A 24,264-nucleotide genomic window follows, 5' to 3' on the forward strand; every position below is an offset into this window, starting at 1 on the left:
TATACATATAAAACAAATGTAAATAAACTGCTGAAAATAACTATGCACAATGTAAAACGCTGTCAATTTTACAAAAAAACAAGGTCAATTTTAATGTTACATAAGCGTTAGAATAACTAACAACATGTTTAATTGTACATCAAAGTCGGCTGTGACTGTTTTGCAGGCTGTGCATGGTATTCTGTCCTGTGGGCCCATGGGAAAGAGAAGTACCCCAAGTATTCGTCGCTGAGTGCTTCTAAATTTGGGCGTAACCTGTAGGCCATCCAGGAATTTCTCGCTTACTCTTTTATAAATACTGACGATTTGGATATACTGCTGAGTTCACGTTATATCTTCTACTACTACATAGTAGGATAGAAGGCGTATTCAAACGCAACATATGTCTACGCAAGTCAAAGTCCCTACTATTTGTACAAAAGTATGCGATTTCAGACGCAGCCAGGGAATGAGTTCGCAAATTCAGACACAGCTTAAGTAACAATATAAGTATGTGCTTGTGATTCCACTGGACTTGCAGATAAAGTGAATAATTTCACATTAAGCATTTTTCCATTATAAGAAAGATGGTTAAGGCTTTATGTTCCTGAACAATGACCAGTTTTTCAATTTCGTTTTTCTAAATTTTCTAATAATTGATAGTTAGTCTTATATAGCGCTTTTTACAATTTTCATTGTTACAAAGCAGCTGTACAAGAAAACATTGACTATAGCAAAACATATAAGGTTATGTAAGTCAAAACACAGGTCAAAAGCAGACAGACTATAAATTCCTATATGCAGTGTTCTAGTCTTACAGTAATCTAGTCTTGATGTCATAAAGGCATGAATTAATTTCTCTGCATCTGATGGTGACAGCATATGACGTACTTTAGATATATTTTTAAGATGGAAAAACGCAATTTTACAGGTGTTGTTTCTCAAATGACAGAGTACTATGGAATAAAACGCCAAGATTCTTTGCTGAAGATGAGGGTTTTATGGAACATCCATCAATAGTTAAGCAGTTTTCTTGGTTTTTTAAGTATGGCGGTTTTCGGTCCAATAAGTAACAATAAGTGTTTTGTCCGAGTTCAGTAATCATCAGCATAACAGTGAAAGCTAACACTGTGTCACTTTATTATATCTCCTAGAGGTAGCATGCATAATGCGAAGAGCATAGGCCCCAAGACTGAGCCCTGTGGTACACCGTACTGGACTTGCGATTTGCGCGACACCTCATTGTTTATTGCTACATATTGAAAACAGTCAGATAAATAAGATCTAAGCAATTTCAAAGCTATTCCCTTAATACCGACATAATTTTCAAGTCTATGTAGGAGCGTGCTGTGGTCAATGGTGTCGAATGCAGCACTAAGATCTAGCAGCACCAATAAGGAGATACAACCTCAGTCAGAAGCCATAAGCAGATCATTTGTAACTGATCAAAGCAGTCTCTGTACTGTGATGTGCTCTAAATCCAGACTGGAAATCTTCATTGATGTCATTCCTTTGGAGGAAGGAACATAATTGAGTTGAGACTACTTTTTTCAGAACTTTAGATATGAAAGGTAGAACCGATATAGGTCTGTAGTTAACTATTCTCCAGGGTCGAGGTTGGGTTTTTTGACAAGGGGCCTTATAACAGCCACCTTATATGCTTCAGTCTTGGTGTCAGAGATGAGTTAATAATGCTAAGAAGAGGAATTTCTGGGAGCATCTCTTTCAGTAGATTTGTAGGTATAGGGTCTTGCGTGCATGTAGTTGATTTAGATGATCTTATGATTTTAGATAGTTCATCGTGATCTATGGTAGAAAATAATCGCAATTTCTCCTTGGGGCGCTGTAGTTAGTCGTTTTTTTTTCAGCGGGTTTCACTTCTGTTATAATTATTTCTCTAATATCTTGGATTTTCACAATATTTGTGAATTAGTTTTACATTTACATTTAGTCATTTAGCAGATGCTTTTATCCAAAGCGACTTACAAAGAGTTCGGGAAGCAATAAGCAATATGTCATACAAAGATCAATAGTACAATAGGTGCTAATACAAAGTTAGTTCATATATTCATCACTGCTATGCTGGTATACAGAATCAGAAGTCGCTGACGATTTATTTTTGGTTAATTTAGCCACTGTGTAAAATAAAAACCTAGGGTTGTGCTGGTTTTCTTCTATTAGTGATGAAAGGTAGGCGGATTTAGAAGTTTTTTGGGCTTTCCTATATTTTATAATACTATCCTTCCATGCTGTACGAAATACCTCTAATTTAGTTTACTTAGAATTGCGCTTCATTTCTTGTGCAGCTTTTCAGCAACTGTGTCTACCGTTTTCCTCGCTCGCTCGCTCACTCACTCACTCACTCACTCACTCACTCACTCACTCACTCACTCACTCACTCACTCACTCACTCACTCACTCACTCACTCACTCACTCACTCACTCACCCCATATCTGCCATCAACCGTCTGATTAAATCAGCTGGAGGAGAGTGACCATTTATGCAGTGCATGTATGTTTATACACTTGTGTTTGTTTTTGTTGACAGTTATATGCTACGTTTTGAGAATAATTGATTAAATGATTGTCATATATAGCAGTGTTTTATTTTAAATATATTAAGTAATTTTATTAAACGTAATAAATATAATAGTAAATAAACGTGGCAAACATTTGTTTTGTTCTCTTTATTAAAAACTATAACAATAAACCTGACAAATAATATAAATTAACTTGACCAATTTATAAAACAATCCATAAAGACACACAGTTGTAATATAAGCGTTATGATGAATGTCCACGACAGTATTATGAAAAGCAGGATATATTACGTCAGTGTCCGAAATTGTTCACTCGTTTTCATTCACTTCTTACCCATATAAGTGAGCAAATTCAGACCCAGCTCTTGTGTTATACCACCGGAAATTACACTGCCAACTCTGGCGTCCCAAAAGCTCACCTATGAAGTGTTATTTTTCATTTGATTGCTGTATTCAATTTCTGTACTTGATAACAACTGTTACCAACCTTAACTGCTACTTCACTGTCAGGACTCTGTCCTTCCTGTCACAAGTTTTCTAGCTCCCTGGACAGATTTGTGGTATTACCACATCTTACAGGTTTCTGTTGTGTTATGTGTGGAGACACGTGGCTTTTGTTGTCACTTGGCGCCACATGTCCTGTCATGTCTCTAAGCCCCGCCCTCCTGTCTCCCGTAATCATGCCCTTAGTGTTTATTCCCGTCACCTGCCTTTTGTATTTATCCTTCGTTAGTTGTCCCTTACTTAAGGCCCCTTTGCTCTCTGTCTCTTGTCGTTGTTTTTTTAATTCCCGTTTTCCAGTTCATGTTTAATTATTTGCATGGTCCTGAAGGTCATTGTTTCCTCTAGTTTATGCTTTGCTTTAGTTTATTTCTTTGCTCACTTTGTTCCCCCTCGTGGGAAGTGTTTTTGTTTTATTTAGAAGTAGTATTTCCAGTTTTTTTCCCATCTTGGGTTTTAGTTTGTGTTTGTATTTTAATAAATATTTTTCTTAACAGTTTCCTGCCTGCGCTTGGGTTCTGTCCATCCGGACCGTGACAGAACAAACCGACCAAAACCGAACCCAGCAGGCGATTAACACTGCACGGTTCCGTCAGCCTCGTCTCCTCTGCGGCCAATGGAACACAGACCGTGGGAACTATTTTTACAGGTTCCTGGAAGCCTGCAGGGGAGATTGCCTTGGGGTGTGAAACTGCCGGTGCTTTTCGACACCGGCTCAGGGACCCACTTTCGCTGGTGGAGATGAGGTCGATGATACCACTGGACTTTACGATGTGTGGAGGCGCGCCGCCAACTGACCGAAGCCCAGGGTATCAGCCCAATGAAACACTGAATGTACGCTAACAAGAGAAGGAGGGGGCGAGCCAAAGATGAAACCGGAGAGAACGCATATAATGTCATGACAGACAATAATATGTTTATCTCCACACAAAACATGAGGCCCTGCCATGATTGACACTGTAATGGAAATTTTCTAGTCTAGCTTCTTGATGTGTCTATCTATATGTTTATGAAGTTTTTATCTATGTTTTCTTTTCTATGTTATCATGTTTTTCTCTATACGCGTCATACCACTCTGCCTTTGCCCTCGAGCAGAGGCCAAGATATTCTGTTTGGAATAACGGGCATCACTTCTCGTAAACCAGCTCGGGATTCTGGCTAGGGGGCAAAGGGAGGGGGTTTCACGTTTTAATATATAAACTCTGGGTGTAGGAGGAAAGAGCGCCTTTGCTCTGCACCATGCTCATTGCTTATGATGCAGATTAAACGACAATAAAATACTTTGCAAAGTACCTGATGTCTCTGTGTGTTGCGTTTGTCAAAATTTACTCACCTTGATTAAGGAATAAGAAAATTCCAGAACAATTTGGCGACGAGGTATGGGATCACAAGGCTGACGGAGAACGGACTAGAGTTGACTGATCATCCTGGACATAGCAAATCCAGCTCTAACCCCATACAGGGATGAGAGAACTCTACTCCGGACTCCAAGCTGACGTGATCCCAAAAGAACTCAGTGCAAGGCACAAAAAGGAAAAGTGGTGAGTCAGATAGATTTCTGAACAGTCTGGAACAAAAGGGGAGACTACTTAGCGCTAAACAGTCTGGGGGACTGCTTAAAACAGTCTGGTTAAAGAGGGGATACTACTCAGAATCGAGAGATTCTAAACAGTATGGGGGACTGCTTAAAACAGTCTGGTTTAAGAGGGGATACTACTCAGAATCGAGAGATTCTAAACAGTATGGGGGACTACTAAGAAATGATATGGATAAACCAACATACAGAGAAATGAGGAAAAATTGGGGAACGGGAATTTAAAAGAAAAAGGTAACTTTCCAGAAAACGGTAAATTTAGTACCACAAAATTAGAGAAAATAAGAGAACATATGGGGAAAAAATACATATTTAAAATGTCCAAAAAAAAGAAAAGGGAAAAATATGATGAAGCGTGTAAATGTTTAGAGTTATGGGAGAGGGTAGCTAATAGACGTGACTATGTTTTTAAAGAAATGGCATTGGAAGAACTGCCACCACCGAAAACTCCATTGTACCCTGTTTTGCTTGAATATAATGATTTAACCCCTCTGTCTTCTTTACCCCCATCTATGACTTGTTACAAACACCAACCGGAGGATGATTGTGTCCCTCCTCACCGACATCTGAACCCGATCGAGGCAGCTCCAGTGCCCCCACCAGTGTCTCCACCAGTGCCGTCTCCACCACAACCCATGGTGCGTCAAAAGCAAGAAAGAGCGCGTCCAGCACCGACAGACAAAGAACTTTTGACATTTTGCAAAGAATTCTCACCCTCAATGTAAGAATTAGAGAGACTGTTGAAAGTCAAACTGAAACCATCTGACCTAAGAAAGTTACAGGGTAAATGGCCTGTGGAGGATTATAGAAGGGAACATGTCAACTGGTCGCATGCAGACAATGCTGAGTACAGGAGGATTCTGGGAAAATTCTTAGAAGGACTAAAATCTACGTTTCCCAAAGCTCTGAATCTGGATAAGATCGCTGCTTGTGTGCAAAAGACTGATGAAAGAGTGGAGGATTTCTTGGCCAGACTGGAGGAAGTATTTAAAGAACATTCTGGACTTCAACCTGATGCAGACGGACCAGACATTGGTCCGTTCGAAGGACATCTCAGATCCGCTTTTCTGCGGAACCTCAGAGAAGAGCTGAGACGAGAAGTGGAAAAATCATGCATCGAGCCAGATCGCACGAGAATGAGTGAGATCGTCCGTCATGCTGTGCACGCAGAAAGACAAACAGAGAAGAAAGAGCTTCAGAAGGAACACAAACAAGACGAAGAACTTCACATGGCTCTAGTAAACATCGGTGAAGAGCATGGAGGGAAAGGAAACTGGCGTGGACGTGAAAGAGGGAGAGGAGGTTTTAAACCCTCTGGCATGTATGGAGAGAAGTGTTTCAATTGTGGAAGAACGGGGCATTGGCACAAAGATTGTCCTGAGCCTCGGAGATCAAGAGAAAAGGTAGATGGAAGTGAAGAGGTGAGGCATCATTCCGAGGGTGGTGAGTATGATTTCCCTTAGCATATGCAATGAAGTAATGCTTTTTCCTACTGTATGCAATGAAGATCTGCTTAGCTCACATTCCATGATGAATGAAACCGCTTTCTGAACTTTGCTAAAATGCACAATGCTTGTGTGCAACAAACCGCTTGAATTTTTTATAGATTCAGGGGCAACAAATAGCCTACTGTGATTCACAAGAAGTGTTTAAATTTGCCAGAGTCTAAACTAGCTGTGTTTTGCCTAAATACTAGTGGCTCTAATGTAAAATAATTTATGTCAAAAGGGTGCAATGCGAGTTGGGGAGTGTCAAATTTCAACACAGGTTTCTCATGTCTGACTGCTGCCCGATTCATTTGCTGGGCAGAGTCATAATGTGTATGATGACAGATTGAGCATGATACCAACACGACCCGTGTGCAGCGCTCGTACAGCTGTACGATGTAATATTGAATTACGTAAGTACGATGTAGAAAGTTTTGCCTCACAGAGCCTCATGACGTTGATTGTAATGGTGTGGGGAGCTGTGGGTGTTTTGCTGACAAATACGCGCACGCCATAGAATGGGTTAAAAGGGATGACGTGCAATATTCAAATTTGTTGCACGCCCATCGTGAGAATCATGCCTGCCTGTCAGCAACAAGGGGACTTGAAGTGTTTTCACACACAAAAAGATTAATGAAGAAATTTTGGGAAGGTGCCCGTACAACTTTGGGTAACAGGAAAATATTTTGTTGGGTTGATTAGGAACTGTGAGCCTGTTGTGATAACGCCCAAAGGTAATTTTCATCCACGCAAACAGCAATACTCCCTCAAAACAGAAGCCTCAAAACAGAAGCCTCAAAACAGAAGCCCTCAATGGCATAAGGCCAATATTTAATTAGTTTGAAAAGATTAAAAAAATAAAGGCGTAGTTGTGCCATGCCCAAATTTACCGGTGCGCAGGCCTTTGTTTCCAGTTTAAAATATAAGAGAAAAGAACACAAAGTAAATGTCAAGTCAAGTCAAGTCAGCTTTATTTATATAGCGCTTTTTACAATTTTCATTGTTACAAAGCAGCTGTACAAGAAAAAATGACTATAAGTAAAACATAAAAGGTTATGGAATTCAAAACACAGGTCAAATATCAGACACACAATAAATTCCTATATGCAGTGTTAATTAAATAAGACTACCAAATTCTAGCAGCCCCCCCGGCCAGGCAAAACAGTGCAAAACAGTATGCAAACGGTGGCGAGGAACCCAAAACTCCATTGGAGGAGAAAAAAAAAAAAAACCTCGGAGGGAAACCAGGCCTAACCAGGGGATTCCAGGGAAATGTCTCCAAAGTCCAGCTGGCAAAACGATTTGTTCATTTTTGGGTCACGAAATTACTGACCGCGGCAGACAGCTGTCCGCAAAGCGTGTCTGCAATTACAGACATCGCAAGTCCAAAAGCAAAGAAGCAATTGATATAATTTTTAGGGACTATTTCTCTGCTCAGACAGCAGAGCTCATTGCACTCACCCGCGCATGCGAATTAGCAAAGAATAAAATGTAGACATTCACACAGATTTAGATGTGCATTTGATGTAACTCATGATTTTGGCACACTGTGTTAACACAGAAACTTTGTAAAAGCTGATGGTAAAAACATTCTTAATCACACACAGGTTGCTGATATGCTCTTTGCCATTCTTCTCCCATCAGTCATTGTTGTATGTGACTATGCCACACACACTTTTGTATCTGAAACTATTTTTTGCAGGAAGCCGACGAGCTGACCTTGCAGCAAAGCAAGCAACATCGGAGCCACAGACAGATTTTCTCCAGAAATCACTAACAAAACTCTTTCTCTTGCAGAGATGCAAACATTTTGCAGAACCGGATAAGCGTGCACTCTGCAAGGAGTGCTCATGTAAATACACAGACAATGTTTGGGGGGGCCCAAATGGCCTCACCTGTTTGCCAAAACATTTTTTCTCTGCTTTTGCGATTTTGACGCATGGCCTAGACCACGCGTCAAAAGGGGGGATGTTACAAGGCAATGTGTTTTTGTGTTTTTGCTCTCAAAATATTTGTGCAGGTCAAAAGAGCAGTAGCAAATGGAGCTGACAAATCATTACACAGCTTCCAGGAAGTCGTAGGAAAGACACGCCTCCCACTGCAAAAAGGTGTCCAAGGAGGGGCAACTCCAACCGTATGGCTCTTCGCAATGGTCGTGCTGACTGAAGCGACAGGAGGGGCACTATTGGTGCTCACAAAGGGAATCCACAGTTCGAGTCGGGACACATCGAACCCCGAGAAATTAGAGATTATAGAATTTTGTTTCTGTGCAACACTATATTTCAAGTTTGATAAAATAATTCTGCTAGGTACTGGGGAACAAATATGTATTTGTGTAGAGGTACGTGTACCTCAGGTGATGTGGATAAGGCAACAAAATTTGAAAATGTGGGCCGTTATGTCCCCCAGGGACGGCCAAATAAAAAGGCAAAAGAAAGTGTTTTAAATATGAGGTAACGGGAGGAACTTCCCAATAAGAGTGGGAATATGCAAGTGATGAGGGTTTAAGCAAGTGATGAAGGTTTAAGCAGGTCAGTATTGGTGTATGAGATTGAGGGGAAAGACACAGGTCAGAAGGTTCAGATATCATTTCAGCCAAGGAATTTTCAGGCCGCAGAGCAGGCAGAAGAAGAGGCACAAGAAGTAGAGGCTAGAACATGGATAGACCCAGGAGAGACAAACGTAGGTATGAGAAAGGCAATATTGGAGAAAAGAAAGAGGTTGGAGTGAATGACAGTTGTTGGTGGTGTATGCAACTCTAGCAGGCATGGAAAGTTAGTCTTCTGAAATTAGAGGACCGGAAGAGGCTAAAGGGTCAATTACCCTGCAAAGTCACAACCCTGTTGACAGTTGCAAACAGCACCAACAAGGCCGAAGAAAAGACAGAGTGCAGAGAACCAGGTGGTAAGTAAAGTACAGAATTGAACAGTTTGGAAGTAGGGAATTAGGATTGCAGGGTAGGTTAGTTTTAGATGTGTTCACCGCAGAGAAAAGCAGCGTGTGTGTAAAAAGCTCAGGGTCAGTTGTTTCTACATTCAGGAAGCTGGATGATATGACTGAACAGCCTGTTGAAGTGGTGGAATTGCTAAAGTTGGGGAGTGGGGCTGAAGCAGGTGGTGTTACCAATTCTAGTGGGATTTTAAGAACTGTTTAGATAGAAGAATGACACCTGTAAGAGAAAGGGCGTTGCTCATCTTACGGGTCAAAGTATAAAGATTTTGGTTATCATATATGATAAAAGGGGGGAATGTAATGGAAATTTTCTAGTCTAGCTTCTTGATGTGTCTATCTATATGTTTATGAAGTTTTTATCTATGTTTTCTTTTCTATGTTATCATGTTTTTCTCTATACGCGTCATACCACTCTGCCTTTGCCCTCGAGCAGAGGCCAAGATGTTCTGTTTGGAATAACGGGCATCACTTCTCGTAAACCAGCTCGGGATTCTGGCTAGGGGGCAAAGGGAGGGGGTTTCACGTTTTAATATATAAACTCTGGGTGTAGGAGGAAAGAGCGCCTTTGCTCTGCACTATGCTCATTGCTTATGATGCAGATTAAACGACAATGAAAATACTTTGCAAAGTACCTGATGTCTCTGTGTGATGCGTTTGTCAAAATTGACTCACCTTGATTAAGGAATAAGAAAATTCCAGAACAACACCAACATAAGTAAAATACAATAAATAATGTATATACTGAAACATTACCAAACAACAATCAATATTAACAATCACTACTTAGGACATTGCAAGACGCTCCAGAATGTGAGATCTAAGCATTGTTTTAAAAACAGGGAACGAGGAGACTGATCGGATGGTCATCGGGAGAGTATTCCAAAGTGTTGGGGTCACTGCAAAAGCTTGATCACGTTATGCTTAACACATAGTTATGTAGACCTTTGAACGTTAAAATGTTTTATTCTACTCTAAGTTTAACCAAGTAAGTAGCCACTGCAATGAGATCAAGGTCAGGAACATATGCTGGAATTGATACTTAAGTAAAAGAATTCGGTTTAATTTACGTAAAAGGCTATAATATATGTGTTAGTGCTAAATAGGGACCCTGTCTGTGCAGTAATAAAAATAAGGGGCATACCTTGAAACTGGGCATTCCAGAAGATGGCTGCGAGAGTAGTCTTAAAGAAAAGCTGCTGTGGGTGGATGTATCAGTCAAAGAGTTGTTGGTCTGACATCCTTTCTCCTCAAAGAGAGAATTGTTTGATGCATTAACAATGGTGGCTGATTGGCTCAACACACTGGAGCTACACACACCATCTGCCCAGCAGACATTGCCACTATTGGATTTACTAAACTGTATTTGCGAGCCCATATTTGCAAATTCCTCTTCTCTTAAGTACTCGTCATCAGCATCGCCCGTTTCCATTGCAATCGAAAATATTGCTGACATGTCAGGCATCTGTTTTTTTATGGTTTCTTTGTCTTGACTGGTCTTTGAGAAAGGCAGGTGTGATGCCGCCCCTAATCCTGCCAGGGTAAAATCGTTCTGAATCGGAGTGCTGTTGTCTATGGTAGACTGAGGAGGACTGCAACGTTCCGCTACAGTTTGTCTAGGCAGGGAATGAGGCCATGTTTGTGACTGTAGTGCCTCGTGTTGCTTGGCCCAGTTTGGTGAAATTCCGTCTGTAGTAGTGATTTGTTTAAATAATTGGATACACTTTGGTGTGCTGGTGCTGACGGGGGCTTTTCTTTGCATGCTTGCACTGATGGCATGATGCACAGCAGAGTCTGTGTGCAAAGCTGTGCAACTCTGAGCAGGCTGATTGATTTTGGTTTGTAAAGGTAACGTTTGTATCCCAGTCCTGCTATGAGTGGGAGCATCAAAGCAGTTAGTGCTTCGAGTCAAGGAGTAAATACCTGTCAAAATGATGTCACTGTTGGGTCCACTTCCAGTGCTGAGCGGGGAGGAAGACAATGGAGAAGAGGAGGAAGAGGAGCATGAGGCCTGTGGAGGAAGCAGGTGGGTCACTGGTGGATTGCTCTGTATGCCCGCAATCTCTCCAGCTGACACGGGTGCCCAGGCATCTGCAGGCAGAGCATGATCTTTGGAAAGACTTTGACCGGTGACTCCATTTTGATCTGTTTTGGAAGCCAGCTTGCGTCTCTTGTTTCCTACCCAAGTCTGAAAAGACAAAACAAGATAATTAAATGAGTAATTGGTTAGGTTTAAACAAAACCTACTCTACAAACAGTCCCAAAACAATATTTGTTCAGATAGTCAGTGTGAAAATTATTAGTGCAAAAAACATTACTTTGAAAACATTTCTGACCAATCCCATCAACGCAAACACTGCCATGACAAGTTTTGCTATGTGACTCTTTACCAAGTGTTTTTGGATGTTTTTATAAACTTTTAAAAACGGATCTAAATATATTCAACACTGTAAGTAAGGTTAAAAAAAGCAAGTTTAATTTAAAGAGAGGTCTATTATATATGTGTGAGAATCACATGTATTACCATATATAGTACATTTGTGTCGTGGACAGTTAATAATAATAATTTTTTTTTTTTCTCAAAGGAATCTTTCCATTTATATCTTTAAATAAAGTTTTGCCTTACATCTCTGCAAAGTACACTTTGGTCCAGCCACGTAAAATGTTATGTTTGCACAAAAATCTGAAATATACGAAACCATACACTGGACAGAACTACATCCATTTTCTATGCCACCTTACTCTGTTGGGGCAACTGGTAGGAAAACACAAAGTGCCGCTGAAATATATTTCTAATCAAGATTTTTTTACAAGAAATGGCTCATTTTAATCCCAACTGCTTTTGTAATAATGTTTCAGTGCAAAACAAAACTGTCAAAAAGTATTGTAATATTCACAGCTTGGTAAAGGCCATAGAGTCAATTTTTGCAAAGACATAAGTGTTGTTGCCTTGTCATATGAGCTTCACCTGTGACTAATAATGGATCAATTAGGTCTCAGGTGTGTATAAAAAGAACCTCAGTACACTAGACCTTCACATCAACTGCAACTAGACCTCTGCAAACATGCCTAAGATTCACCCTGAGACTAAAGTTTTGATTATAAAGAGGCTGAAGACCAGATCCACTGCTGATGTGGCAGACACCTTCAATGTGTCTCAGTGTCAAGTACAGCGGATAAAAAAAGATTTGAAGAGACTGGAGACGTTTTTGACAAGCCCAGGTCAGGCAGACCCCGCAAGAAAACTGCTCGAGAGGACCGTTTGTTGGCTCGAAAATCCAAGGCCAGCCCATTTTCCACTGCAGCAGAGCTGGTCACCTGAAGTCCCTGTGTCAACCAGAACAGTTTGTCGAATTCTGTCTCGAAATGGCCTACGTCGTCGAATCAGTGCCCAGTAGCCAGCACTAAACAAAAGACAATTGAAAAACCGTGTGGCATTTGCCAAGGCCCACAGCCTGCTAAAAGGATGGACGTCGGAAAAGCAGGGTATATGGAGGAATCATAGAGATGAAATTACTACCTTTTTTACCACCTCCAAAATATTTTTACTACCAACACGACATCAAACAGCAGCCCTTTTTTTGGGGGAGTGGGGGGTATGCAAAACACCACTTACTACTTACTATAAGGGTGTGTTCACACCAGGGGTCTACAACCTTTTTGTAAGCGAGGGCAACCAAAATATCCAAATCCTCTAGAGTAACATACTTTCAAACTTTAAACATGTGATGCCTTATTTTTACACTCACAGAACCAAATTCAGTTTTCTTTCAGATATTTTTGCCCTTGAATACATAAAAGCTTATAACACTTGCTAATAATAAACTTTCATGACGATGTAGCACTTGGCTGATGGGTATAGTCACAGATTTGTCAGCTGTGTTGAGCATTATTGCATTTGCATTTACACTTTTATCCAAAGCGACTTACAAGTAGTTTTTTTTACAGTGTCATATTACTGTAGAGCAATCAGGGGTAAGGTGCCTTGCTCAAGGGCACTTCAGTCATGACCTGCTGGCACTGAGATTCACAGAGTTCACAGAGGCAGGCACCTTACAGAGTTCATGCTGGGTTACCAGGTGCCCACGGGCACCACGTTGGAGACCACTGGTTCACACCAAGTGCGAATGAAGCGTTAAGCATGAGTGATTTACATGTTAAGTCAATGCAAAGACGCGATGACCTACTTGCGGTGCGATTCGCACGAATAAGGCGGCGAACATTGAGCATTCGCGTGAGGTGAAAAATCTGAACTTTTTAGTTCAGCGTTAACCAATCAGGAGCTTGCTCTAGTAGGGCCATGAGCAAGCGGCAGAAGTCCCTCCCATGACGCGAATTTGCGTCTGTAATGAAGCGAATTTCACGCGTGAATGATGCGAGTCAACTTAAAATGTTCAAGCGTTCAACACGTGAATAGCGCGATTTACCGCGTTTGGTGTGAACACTCTATCATCACACTGTCACACCCATCATACATATTAGGTACACTAATGTTTAATTGTGATCATTAAGTATTGTCAATGTGAATTATGTTTTTTGTAGTGTCGAGTTGAGTTTCAGTTGTCTTAACCTTAGCATTTGAGTTATCCTAACCATTTATAAGCAGCTTCTAAAAATGTGGATAAATGCCGAATCCAAGTATGTACGCCGCTTTATCCTTGCCACACGCGAAACTTTTGGCTAAATCGGAGTCAGTGAACATGTTTTGGAACAATTCCCCAATGCCCTGATCCGAATGATATGAATGATGGTTCAGCCCTGAGTTAAGGTCTGCTGTCTGGCTATCGCTGTCGTGGTGGTGCTGAGGGCACTGGTTTGCTGCTGAGGTGGTGCGACGACAGCTGACCTCGAGTCGGCATGATTTGCCGTGACATGTGTAGTGCTGCTAGCATCACAAAACAACAGAATAGGGAGCTGCTCCCCCTCACGCGAAGCCGCTGCTGCTGAATGTTCGATCCACTGTGTGACCTCGTAGCGGTAATGTCGTTCCAGGTAACATTTATAGTTTTTTTGAAGACAGTGCAAAATGCTTCCCGGTCATTCCCCCTGACGGGCTTAAGCCAGTCTTTAAATGACGGGTCGTCAAGTTCGCGAAAACTTACATTTCCCCATTTCACACTGTAAATTTGGTAGAAAATAGAAGCAAGTGGATAATATCAACTGAGGCAAAAAGGCGGAAAATTTTGTTGGCGTCGCTGATAGCCTATCAACCAAGGAACTGTACACAGTTAACTTCTAGGTCATTGCTATCAACTCCAACTCACTCAGGGTCCTGTTAGCACCGTATATATTTTTAAACAAGGCTAGATGAAGATAAAACATCTAGACACAAATATTAAGCAAAAAATGAAAACTCATTATATATTGTGGTGGTGATCAAAAATGTACTAAGTCAAATTGCGTTTGTTACCTTTTACTACATTTAAAGGGCCATAATTGTGGTAGATTTCATTTACTACCTTTTACTACCGCGCGGACACCCTGAAAAGTGGCAGAATGTGGATTTTTTAGATGAATCTTCTGTTGCTACACCACAGTCGCCGCAAATATTGCAGGAGACCTACTGGAGCCCATGGATCAGAGATTCACCCAGAAAACAGTGAAGTTTGGTGGCGGAAAAATCATGGTCTGGGGTTACATCCAGTTTGGGGGTCCAGTATGCGACAGATCTGCAGGGTGGAAGGCAACATCAATAGTTTAAAATACCAAGAAATCTAAGCTACCTCTTACACTCACCTAAAGAATTATTAGGAAAACCTATTCAATTTCTCATTAATCCAATTATCTAATCAACCAATCACATGGCAGTTGCTTCAATGCATTTAGGGGTGTGGTCCTGGTCAAGAACTCCAAACTGAATGTCAGAATGGGAAGGAAAGGTGATTTAAGCAATTTTGAGCATGGCATGGTTGTTGGTGCCAGATGGGCCGTTGTGAGTATTTCACAATCTGCTCAGTTACTGGGACTTTCACGCACAACCATTTCTAGGGCTTTACAAAGAATGGTGTGAAAAGGGGAAAACATCCAGTATGCAGCAGTCCTGTGGGCGAAAATGCCTTGTTGATGCTAGAGGTCTGAGGAGAATGGGCCGACTGATTGACAAGACCAGATGATTCCTCCCCAGCTATCCAAATTGGCAGAGTGCATTGAAGATATAAAACATTGGATGACCTGTAATTTCCTTCTTTTAAATTCTAATAAAACAGAAATATTACTTATCGGACCAAAGACACGCAAATCGAATATTTCTGATTATAAACTGCAAGTTGAAGGATGTACTGTTACTCCAACAAATACTGTAAAAGATTAGGCGTTATATTAGACAGCAACCTGTCATTTCGAAATCACATCTCATATGTCACAAAAACAGCCTTTTTCCACCTAAGAAATGTTGCCAAATTACGAAATATTCTATGTGTTGCTGACGCGGAGAAGCTTATTCATGCATTTATGAACTCAAGACTTGACTACTGTAATGCGCTACTTAGTGGTTGTCCTGCATCATCAATAAACAAACTACAGTTAGTTCAGAATGCAGCTGCCAGAGTTCTAACCAGGTCCAGAAAATACAATCACATAACCCCAATTTTATCAACCCTTCACTGGCTACCCATTAAGTATCGTATTGACTTTAAAGTTATTTTAATCACTTATAAAGCCTTAAAGGGTTTAGCCCCTACCTACCTAACAGAGCTTATATCACACTACAACCCATCACGCTCTCTAAGATCTCAAAACTCAGGACTTTTGATAATGCCTAGAATAACTAAATCCACCAAAGGGGTCGAGCTTTCTCATACGTAGCACCTAAACTCTGGAATAGCCTTCCTGATACTATTCGAGTATCAGACACACTTGCCCAATTTAAATCTAGATTATGATACATCTTTTCAGCCAAGCATTCACTTAATGCAAAATATGCAAAATAAACCAACGGGAGACTGCTGACATTAGATATTATTTACCAGGTGTTTATATAACAAGATAAACTATTCATGTACTGTGTTGTACCTTTTTTGTGTTTTTCTTATTTTCCCCTGTAAAGCTGCTTTGGAACAATGCAAATTATGAAAAGCGCAATATAAATAAAATTGAAATTGATTCAAGCTGATAGAAGAGCAACTTTGACTGAAATATCCACTCGTTACAACCGAGGTATGCAGTAAAGCATTTGTGAAGCAACAGCACGCACAACCTTGAGGCGGATGGGCTACAACAGCAGAAGACTCCACTACTCATCTCCACTACAAATAGGAAAAAGAGGCTACAATTTGCACGAGCTGACCAAAATTGGACAGTTGAAGACTGGAAAAATGTTGCCTGGTCTGATGAGTCTCGATTTCTATTGAGACATTCAGATGGTAGAGTCAGAATTTGGCGTAAACAAAATGAGAACATGGAACATGGCCCCTTAGTGCCAATTGGGCATCGTTTAAATGCCACGGGCTACCTGAGCATTGTTTCTGACCATGTCCATGACAATGAGTTCACTGTACTAAAATGCCCCCCCCACAGTCACCAGATCTCAACCCAATAGAGCATCTTTGGGATGTGGTGGAATGGGAGCTTCGTGCCCTGGATGTGCATCCCACAAATCTCCATCATCTGCAAGATGCTATCCTATCAATATGGGCCAACATTTCTAAAGAATGCTTTCAGCATCTTGTTGAATCAATGCCACATAGAATTAAAGCAGTTCTGAAGGCGAAAGGGGGTCAAACACAGTATTAGTATGGTGTTCCTAATAATCCTTTAGGTGAGTGTATATTCCCAACCATCAAAGAAGCCACATTCTGCAGCAGGATGGTGCTCCATCGCATACTTCCATCTCCACATCAAACTTCCTCAAGGCGAAGATCAAGGTGTTCCAGGATTGGCCAGCCCAGGCACCAGACATGAACATCATTGAGCATATGTGGGGTAGGATGAAAGAGGAAGCATGGAAGACGAAACCAAAGAATATTGATGAACTCTGGGAGCCATGCAAGACTGCTTTCTTTGCTATTCCTGATGACTTCATCAATAAATTGTTTGAATCCTTGCCTTACCGCATGGATGCAGTCCTTCAAGCTCATGAAAGTCATACAAGATATTAAATTTGGATCTCACAGCACCACCACTTAATTTGCTGACACATTTTTGTATTTGCAGTAAATTTGTTCAATTTCTGTATAGGCGACAAAACTGCTGTATTGCAAAAATTTGACCTTTCTGTCTTGATAAATGATAAATCTGTTTTCAGTGAAACTAATTAATTTCAGTGCATTAAACATCATTTGGGAGGGTTTTAGATTTTCATATGAGCTATTTCTAACACCAATTGATTCATTAAAGTCAGGTTAATAGCAGGTGTTTCTACAAAATAGATAAGCAAAATGACTTTTGTCAGGGACTGTACATGTACTTTCATTCTGCCCAACCCACCCCTCCTGCCTCTGGCTTTATCACTGCAATGCTGATTTAAGCGCACTACAATACTCCTACTTGATCAATATTGCATTATAATGCTGTTATGTAATGTCCTTTAAGTTGCTTTGGTATAAAATATTTAAGATCAACCAGTAACAATGTCTGACAACATTATAACCAGCACCGAACATACATTAATTTCAACATAAACAATTTTAAAAGAAAACTAAAGTGGCCTTTTCTGCTGAACTGAGATTAACAAATAGCAGCATCAAGTTGTGACTGAACATTTTCTGATAACATTTCAGCTCTTCAAGTGAAAGAGGGGTTTGTTACATTTTTTCTTTTAGTTCATGTCTTTCTTTTCCATCTTAAAGTGTTTCACACAAATCCTATTTAACAATTTCCCCATCAGTAAAGGGCTTGTGTTTTCATAAGATCCACTGTATTCTTATTGAACATTCATATGCTCTTTGTAGAGCGGTAAGTGTAGATCTACCCATGTATATCGCTCATAAAGAGCTTTGAGCTTATTTATTTTCCGTGCTCTTACCTCGGACTCCTGAGGGTAAGTTTATTCAATGTCTAGTTCTCATAATAAGGTTTCCACCTTTAACAACTGCAACATACTCCAAGCAAAATAGACCAACCAGTCTCGTACACATCGATACAGGAAGAGTAAAAGCGTATATGTCTACCCGTTCATCTCGGTTTTCAGCATCAACTTTTCTAACTTGCCAATGCCATTGTTTTACATTGGTATGCGTGCCTCTCTCAGCTCTCTTCACTGCACGATGTCTGAACGTAGCAACACTGTTCATAGTAACTGTCCATGGCACCTAGTATAAATTTGATTGCATTAGAAAATAGCGTTAGACGTTTATTTATTTCATTATGTCAAAAGTCTTTGCCTGAAATCATGATTTATTATGGCCACATCGTCTAAAAAAACACCATAAATTCACATTGAAAAGCGGATATACAGTATAAGGTGATTTCAAGTAGTGATCACTGCAGCCTGGAGAACTGCAGATGTGAGGAGTTAAAGGGCTATTTCACTACCAAATAAAAATTCCCCATGTTTTACTCACCCTCAAGGTATCCTAACTGAATATGGTTTTCTTCTGGAAGAATAATCCAGTCAGAGTCATTATACCACGTATCATTTTGCTTGGTAGTGGTAGAATGGGAGCGAACTGTATGACATTTTTTGAAGCTTCAAAAAGTGCATCAATCAATCAAAGAACTGCTCGACACGGCTCTGTGGTCTAAACAAAGGTCTTCTGAAGTGAATTGATGCGTTTGCTTAAGATAAATGGTTGACAGCGCTATAAACTTCAGAAGTTCCGTCATCTACCAGAAGAGCAAGGCTCTAGTTAATGTCCGATTCGCAACCTAATGACTCATTTGAACCGATTCATTTTGTTGAAACAACTCATGTGACAAACACTGAACTCACAAGACTCACTGTATGAATCCATCAAATCAGTCATCACCTCATAAAGTGTGCTTAGATCTATGAACAAGAGTGATTAGTAAGATTTTGTATTTTTAGTTATATGTCTTTTTATTTGACTGTATAGTAAATAACATATCTAATAATTTTTTTCAGAGTTGCGGTTAAAAAGTATGTGGTAAAAATAAATATTTTTTGATTTATATACCATATACTGATTATATATCAAAATAATTATGAGGTCTTGCCAATCAGTGGAAAAATTTAAGCTTTTTGCAAAGAGGGTATTAAATATAACCTGTCCCTCTCATTACCCTCTTTTTTGTCAGATCGTTTCACAGCCAATATATAGCTTGAAAGAGGTTGTAAAAAGAAATAACAACTTAATAAATAACAAATAAAATGTTATTTTACATTTATTTTGTATTTATTTGGCTCACACTTCACTGTTAGGGTACTGTTTAACTGTGGGTTACTGGTTGACATCCACCAACAAAGAACATTTTTGAGCCAGGAAAAACCCTGAAATGGATAAAAAGGTCTGAAAAGAAATATTGTACTGAATAAAAAAAGGCTTACCCTAACCACACTAAAGTCAAGTTTGGTGTCTTGGGCACACTGCAGAATGAGCTGAAAGCAGTTCTTGCTCTGATTGGTCATGCCATTCTCGAAATAACGCTCCAGGATCCGCTGCTGCTCAGCAGTAAACACTGACCGCAAATTCATCTGTTATATAATATATTGTATCAGCAGTTAATATTGTAAATAACTTGACAAAGAACCCATTTTCTCACACAAGTGAACACATCAATGCTTAAAAGAAGTCTAGTATGTTTATTTCAACTGTAAGTCAAACTTAACTATAGCCAACTTCTTCATACTTACAGTGTGCATACTCCTCTTCTCCTGCCATTTTTCCATCCCTCTGGTGGATGTGGTGAGACCCCAAAAATCACAACAGGGAGGGCTACTGATTAACTTTTTGCAAAAAGCAGATGAGCACTGTCGTGTCCAAAACTTTTCACATTAGCATTATAATGACAAATATTTGTCTGCTTTCCTCTTCAGTCTTATATATAGGGTTTTGCTGATGATGTTTCTTAAGTTGTCACACTACCAGCTCCCAGATCTGAAACAGAAAAAGCGAGAACAACAGTTCCATATTATTGTCAGAGTCAATTGTTGAGCTTTGGTCATTTGCCAGACAAAAGGTTCTAGCTAAAACAATGTTCTCAAAACTATGGTGACCATGGTTAATGTCTGTAAATATGCGTAAGCAGGATTACAAAACAAATGTTACTGAGAACACCCGTGGAAACACAGTATGAAGTGAAAGTGAAAATTGTCAAATCTAAATTACTTCAAATCACAGTTCTTGTATTAACAGTTGCACAGTTAAAATAATGTATTCCTGTAAATAAACGCGCTGGTGCGGTTAGCTGAAGTGTTGCAAACACGTTCAGTCTCTATCCAGCGCTAGTATTATAACAGATTAACACACAGCACTGCTAGTGGAGATAAACAGCTAGTTATTTATCATTACTCCACATCAAAATGTTTTAACGTTCATTCAAGCAAGACACTTGCACTCGTCCATTGATTGAGTTGCAAACAACAACATCTAAAGCAAGCAGTCAGTCCCCTCCGCTGCCCATCACAGGATCAAACTTGTCGACTGGCTCCATTAAAACCAAGTAAAACGCACGCAAATGCGCGAGAGAGGCCGAGGAGGCCACACGCGCAAACCGAAATCCACCTCGCGAAACTTCTGATTTTGCATCACTGGTGAAGCAAGGATCTGATTTTATGAGATCTGATCACGAGAGCGCTGCTGGTGCCGCTGCTCTGTATACTGTACTACATGCAAACCGGATAGTTACCTTTGTGTAGAGAAATCAATAAACCTCTGATTTAGATGATTTCTAGGCTAGACAATGAAATCAAACGATCGTCAAATCTAATCATCATCGTGATGTCAGCGGTGACAGGAGCCAACAGAGGAGCAGCGTCGTCGCTATGACACGGGCAGCCCCGCCCTCCTGAGGCCGTTGTTCTCATAGATATAAACAACTAGATGCCGCATTACCAGCTGTTTCTAGCATAGACATAAATATATTATTTAGTATGTCTATTGTTTCTACTGGCCGCTTTCATAAAAATAGAGTTTGGGAATCTACGTTATTGTGTATTGCATTTTGGGACACGCTCATGAGCTGCAGCGGCGCACAAGGACAGCAAATTGAAAAACGACATTAAAATATTTTCATGAAAATAGAACTGCTTGCACTTGCTTGACTAATATTTGAATCTTGTTCATTCAGGAGCGTCCTCGTATGGACACAGACTACATTTCGAATAGTATTTTGCACATTTCTCGTGATGTAAGTGTAACGGGTGCAAGCTACACTTTAAAGAAATCCGTAAATTAACAGTTATATGACTGTATATTTTAACGGAAATTGTCCATTGTACATGTGTTACGGTGTTTCACTTTTCCTGAAGTCCTATAGGATAACGCCAGTAAAAAAACTGTCCAATTGTCACAAGACATGCACAGTATGCAAATACTGACGAATCTAGACAGTTTAAATACAGTGCATGTGCCGACAATCCTCAGAATCTTCTTTTTCAGGCTGCCATCGTTGAAGACGCAACTAGAACTTCTTTCACCGCATCCGATGGCTTCATTCTGTCGTCTTTGCGACAGGATACTCACGAGCACTGCATTGCCTGCCTGGGCCTCGCTCACGCGGAGGATGCATTCTGCGAGTCTGACCACGTCGAAGAGGAGAGCGCCGTTTTTCCCAGACGTCCACGAGCACGTGGTGAAATCCTGGTCTGCACCTCGGTCGGCGCGCGTTCACGCTGCTACGCCGGCCATGTTCGCCCACGTGGTCGGGGCTGAAGCCCACGGTTACGTGCGCATTCCACCCGTCGAGGAGACCCTCGCTGCTCATCTATGCCCTTACACCACCTCGTTGGGCTCGGACCCAGGCCTGCCCTCGAAACCGTGCAGGTTTACCGCCCATCTTGCCGGTAAAGCCTACGCGGCCGCAGGCGAGGCCACCTGCGCTTTGCACTCTATGGCGGTGCTGCAGGCTAAGATCCTTCCGTCGCTGGATAGCAGCAGCCTGGAGGCGGACGCCACGAAGGATCTGAGGGCGGCGGTCGACTTCGCTCTGATGGCTACAAAGCGCACCGCACAAGCTATCGGCAGGTCTATGGGGTTCATGGTCGTCCTCAACCGTCATCTGTGGCTTACGTTGGTGGATCTAAAGGACGCTGATCGTAAGTCCCTTCTGAACGCACCGATCACTCCCTCCGGCCTCTTTGGTGACGTTGTGGAGTCGGTAGTAGAGCGTTTTGGTGAGGCGCAAAAGCGCACCAAGGCCATGAGTCACGTGCTGCCTCGAGAGGTCCGCGCCACGACGGCGGAGCGTCTTCGGCTGCCAAGCCGCCGTCCTGACGGACCTGTGAAGAGGAGGAGAGAATCCGTGAGCGTGCCAGCGGCCCCCAAACGCCGCTGTTTGCAACAGTTTTCCCCCGCGATTGCGGGCGATTATTGCAATGTTGTAAGTGTTGTTTGTGTGAATGCAATAAAAACACATACCTGTTCACAAGAGAACCTCTTTCCCCCTCACCCACACAATGCTGCGTCCCTTGCCCTGCCACGGTGCAGCGCGAAGCCGCAGTTAGTTACAACTATAACCAGCCTTCCCTCGTCCACGGACGCTCCCGTGGACAAGAGACCGCTGGATTATCACGCGCGAGCTATTTTCCCGCCAGTGCATTTAGCCTCGCTGGGCCAGCGCGCTCCCCTAAACGGTCCGCTGACGGTAACCCCCGATCAGATTCGGCCTTTATGTCTGTTTCTGGACGCCTCTCAGAGCGAGCGGAATGCGCATTCTCAATTATCTGGACGATTGGCTGATTTTAGCCCACTCTCGGAAGGCGCTAACCGCTCACACGCAGATGCTGCTTTGTCATTTGACATCCCAGGGGCTGCGCGTGAACATGCAGAAGAGCAAACTCACGCCGAGTCAGTCTATAACGTATCTGGGGATATGTTTCGACTCAGTGGAAAGGCGCGCTTGCCTCTCCCCAGAGCGGACGGAGTCCATCTCTTCAGCTCTACAATTGCTCAGGCCGGGCCGGTCTGAGCAAATGTATAGTCTGCATAGGGGATTTACAAGCGCTCTCAGTCGGCGCTGATTTCATTCGTTTTTGCACCTGGCGACTGCAGCGTCACTCAGGTAATTTCTTTGCCCGTTTTTTCTTCCGAGTCGTCAGACGCGCAGGAGGCTAACGCTCAGAGAGCGGTCTGCCCAGTAAGGGTCTTGCGGGCTTACATTGATCGTACGGCAGGGTTTCGGCAGTCTGAGCAGCTCTTTATTTGTTTTGGTGGGGGTACTAAGGCCAGGCTGTCTCAAAACAGAGGCTCTCTCACTGGGTGGTGGACGCTATTACCTTGGCGTACGAGAGTCAGGGTCGGAACTGCCCCTTCGGTATCAGAGCTCATTCGACTAGGGCTATCGCCCCTTCGTGGGCCTGGTCTAAGGGCACATCTATTCAGGACATATGCTGTGCAGCTGGCTGGTCTTCTCAGAATACTTTCGCCAGGCTCTATAGATTGGATGTGTCCTCGTTGGCTTCTCAAGTCCTCTCGGTGAGTGCTGATTAAGCTTTATCTTCTACCTGGTATTTCTTATGCTACACAGTTGTTGCCGCATTGCTGTTTACACTGTGCTTGGTGTACTTATGTTCGCTATTATATCGCCCGGGATTCCGTGCTGGTTCTACTGCTGTGGTGTCTGCCCTGTTCAGCGCAGCCCGCTGCGTTCGTTGGGTTTGGTTATGCAAATTTGCCAAGAGGCCAATCTAGCAGTTCATTGGCGTACTCAGTGATCTAGCAGTTCATAGGCCGGTTTCAGCCAATCAGCGGTTAATGCTTGGGGCGACCTCGCGAATGGTTGATTTGTATGCTCCACATACTTTGTGTGTTATCCCAGTTGTCGGGCTGTTTTTGCTGGCTCTCACGGCGGGATTGTACTATCGTTCCATATGCGGTCTCCGCAATGTCGAAGTGACTGCTCTCGAAAGGGAACATCTCCGGTTACTTTCGTAACCTCGGTTCCCTGAGAAGCGGGAACGAGACATTGCGTAGATTGCCGTGTTCGGCGCTTATCACCGAGCGGGCGTTCACTCGCAGATTTGCACTGTATTTATACTGTCTAGATTCGTCACTATTTGCATACTGTGCATGTCTTGCGACAATTGGCCAGTTTTTTTACTGGCGATATCCTATAGGACTTCAGGAAAAGTGAAAAAGAGGAGGAGTTTCATATGCGG

At 41.9% G+C, this 24,264-nt stretch overlaps 1 protein-coding gene across 2 annotated transcripts in view; it reads right to left on the reverse strand.

Annotated features, from left to right (window-relative positions):
• hdx (highly divergent homeobox) overlaps nucleotides 1-20,928 on the reverse strand; it is a 68,890-nt gene extending 47,962 nt beyond the window's left edge. Inside the window, exons 1-4 of one of the 2 annotated variants that reach the window (XM_079479156.1) lie at nucleotides 20,796-20,928; nucleotides 19,801-20,044; nucleotides 19,495-19,641; nucleotides 10,195-11,238 (exon numbers count right to left, since the gene is read on the reverse strand). In XM_079479156.1, coding sequence (XP_079335282.1) covers nucleotides 10,195-11,238; nucleotides 19,495-19,641; nucleotides 19,801-19,836 — 1,227 coding nt within the window. In that variant the 5' untranslated portion in view covers nucleotides 19,837-20,044; nucleotides 20,796-20,928. The remainder of the gene's footprint in view (nucleotides 1-10,194; nucleotides 11,239-19,494; nucleotides 19,642-19,800; nucleotides 20,045-20,795) is intronic. The other variant, XM_079479157.1, reaches the window with a different exon arrangement.
• Nucleotides 20,929-24,264: the final 3,336 nt, after the last annotated feature.

The sequence above is a fragment of the Barbatula barbatula genome, assembly GCF_947034865.1.
Source record: "Barbatula barbatula genome assembly, chromosome: 18".
Classification (NCBI taxonomy): Eukaryota; Metazoa; Chordata; class Actinopteri; order Cypriniformes; family Nemacheilidae; genus Barbatula; species Barbatula barbatula.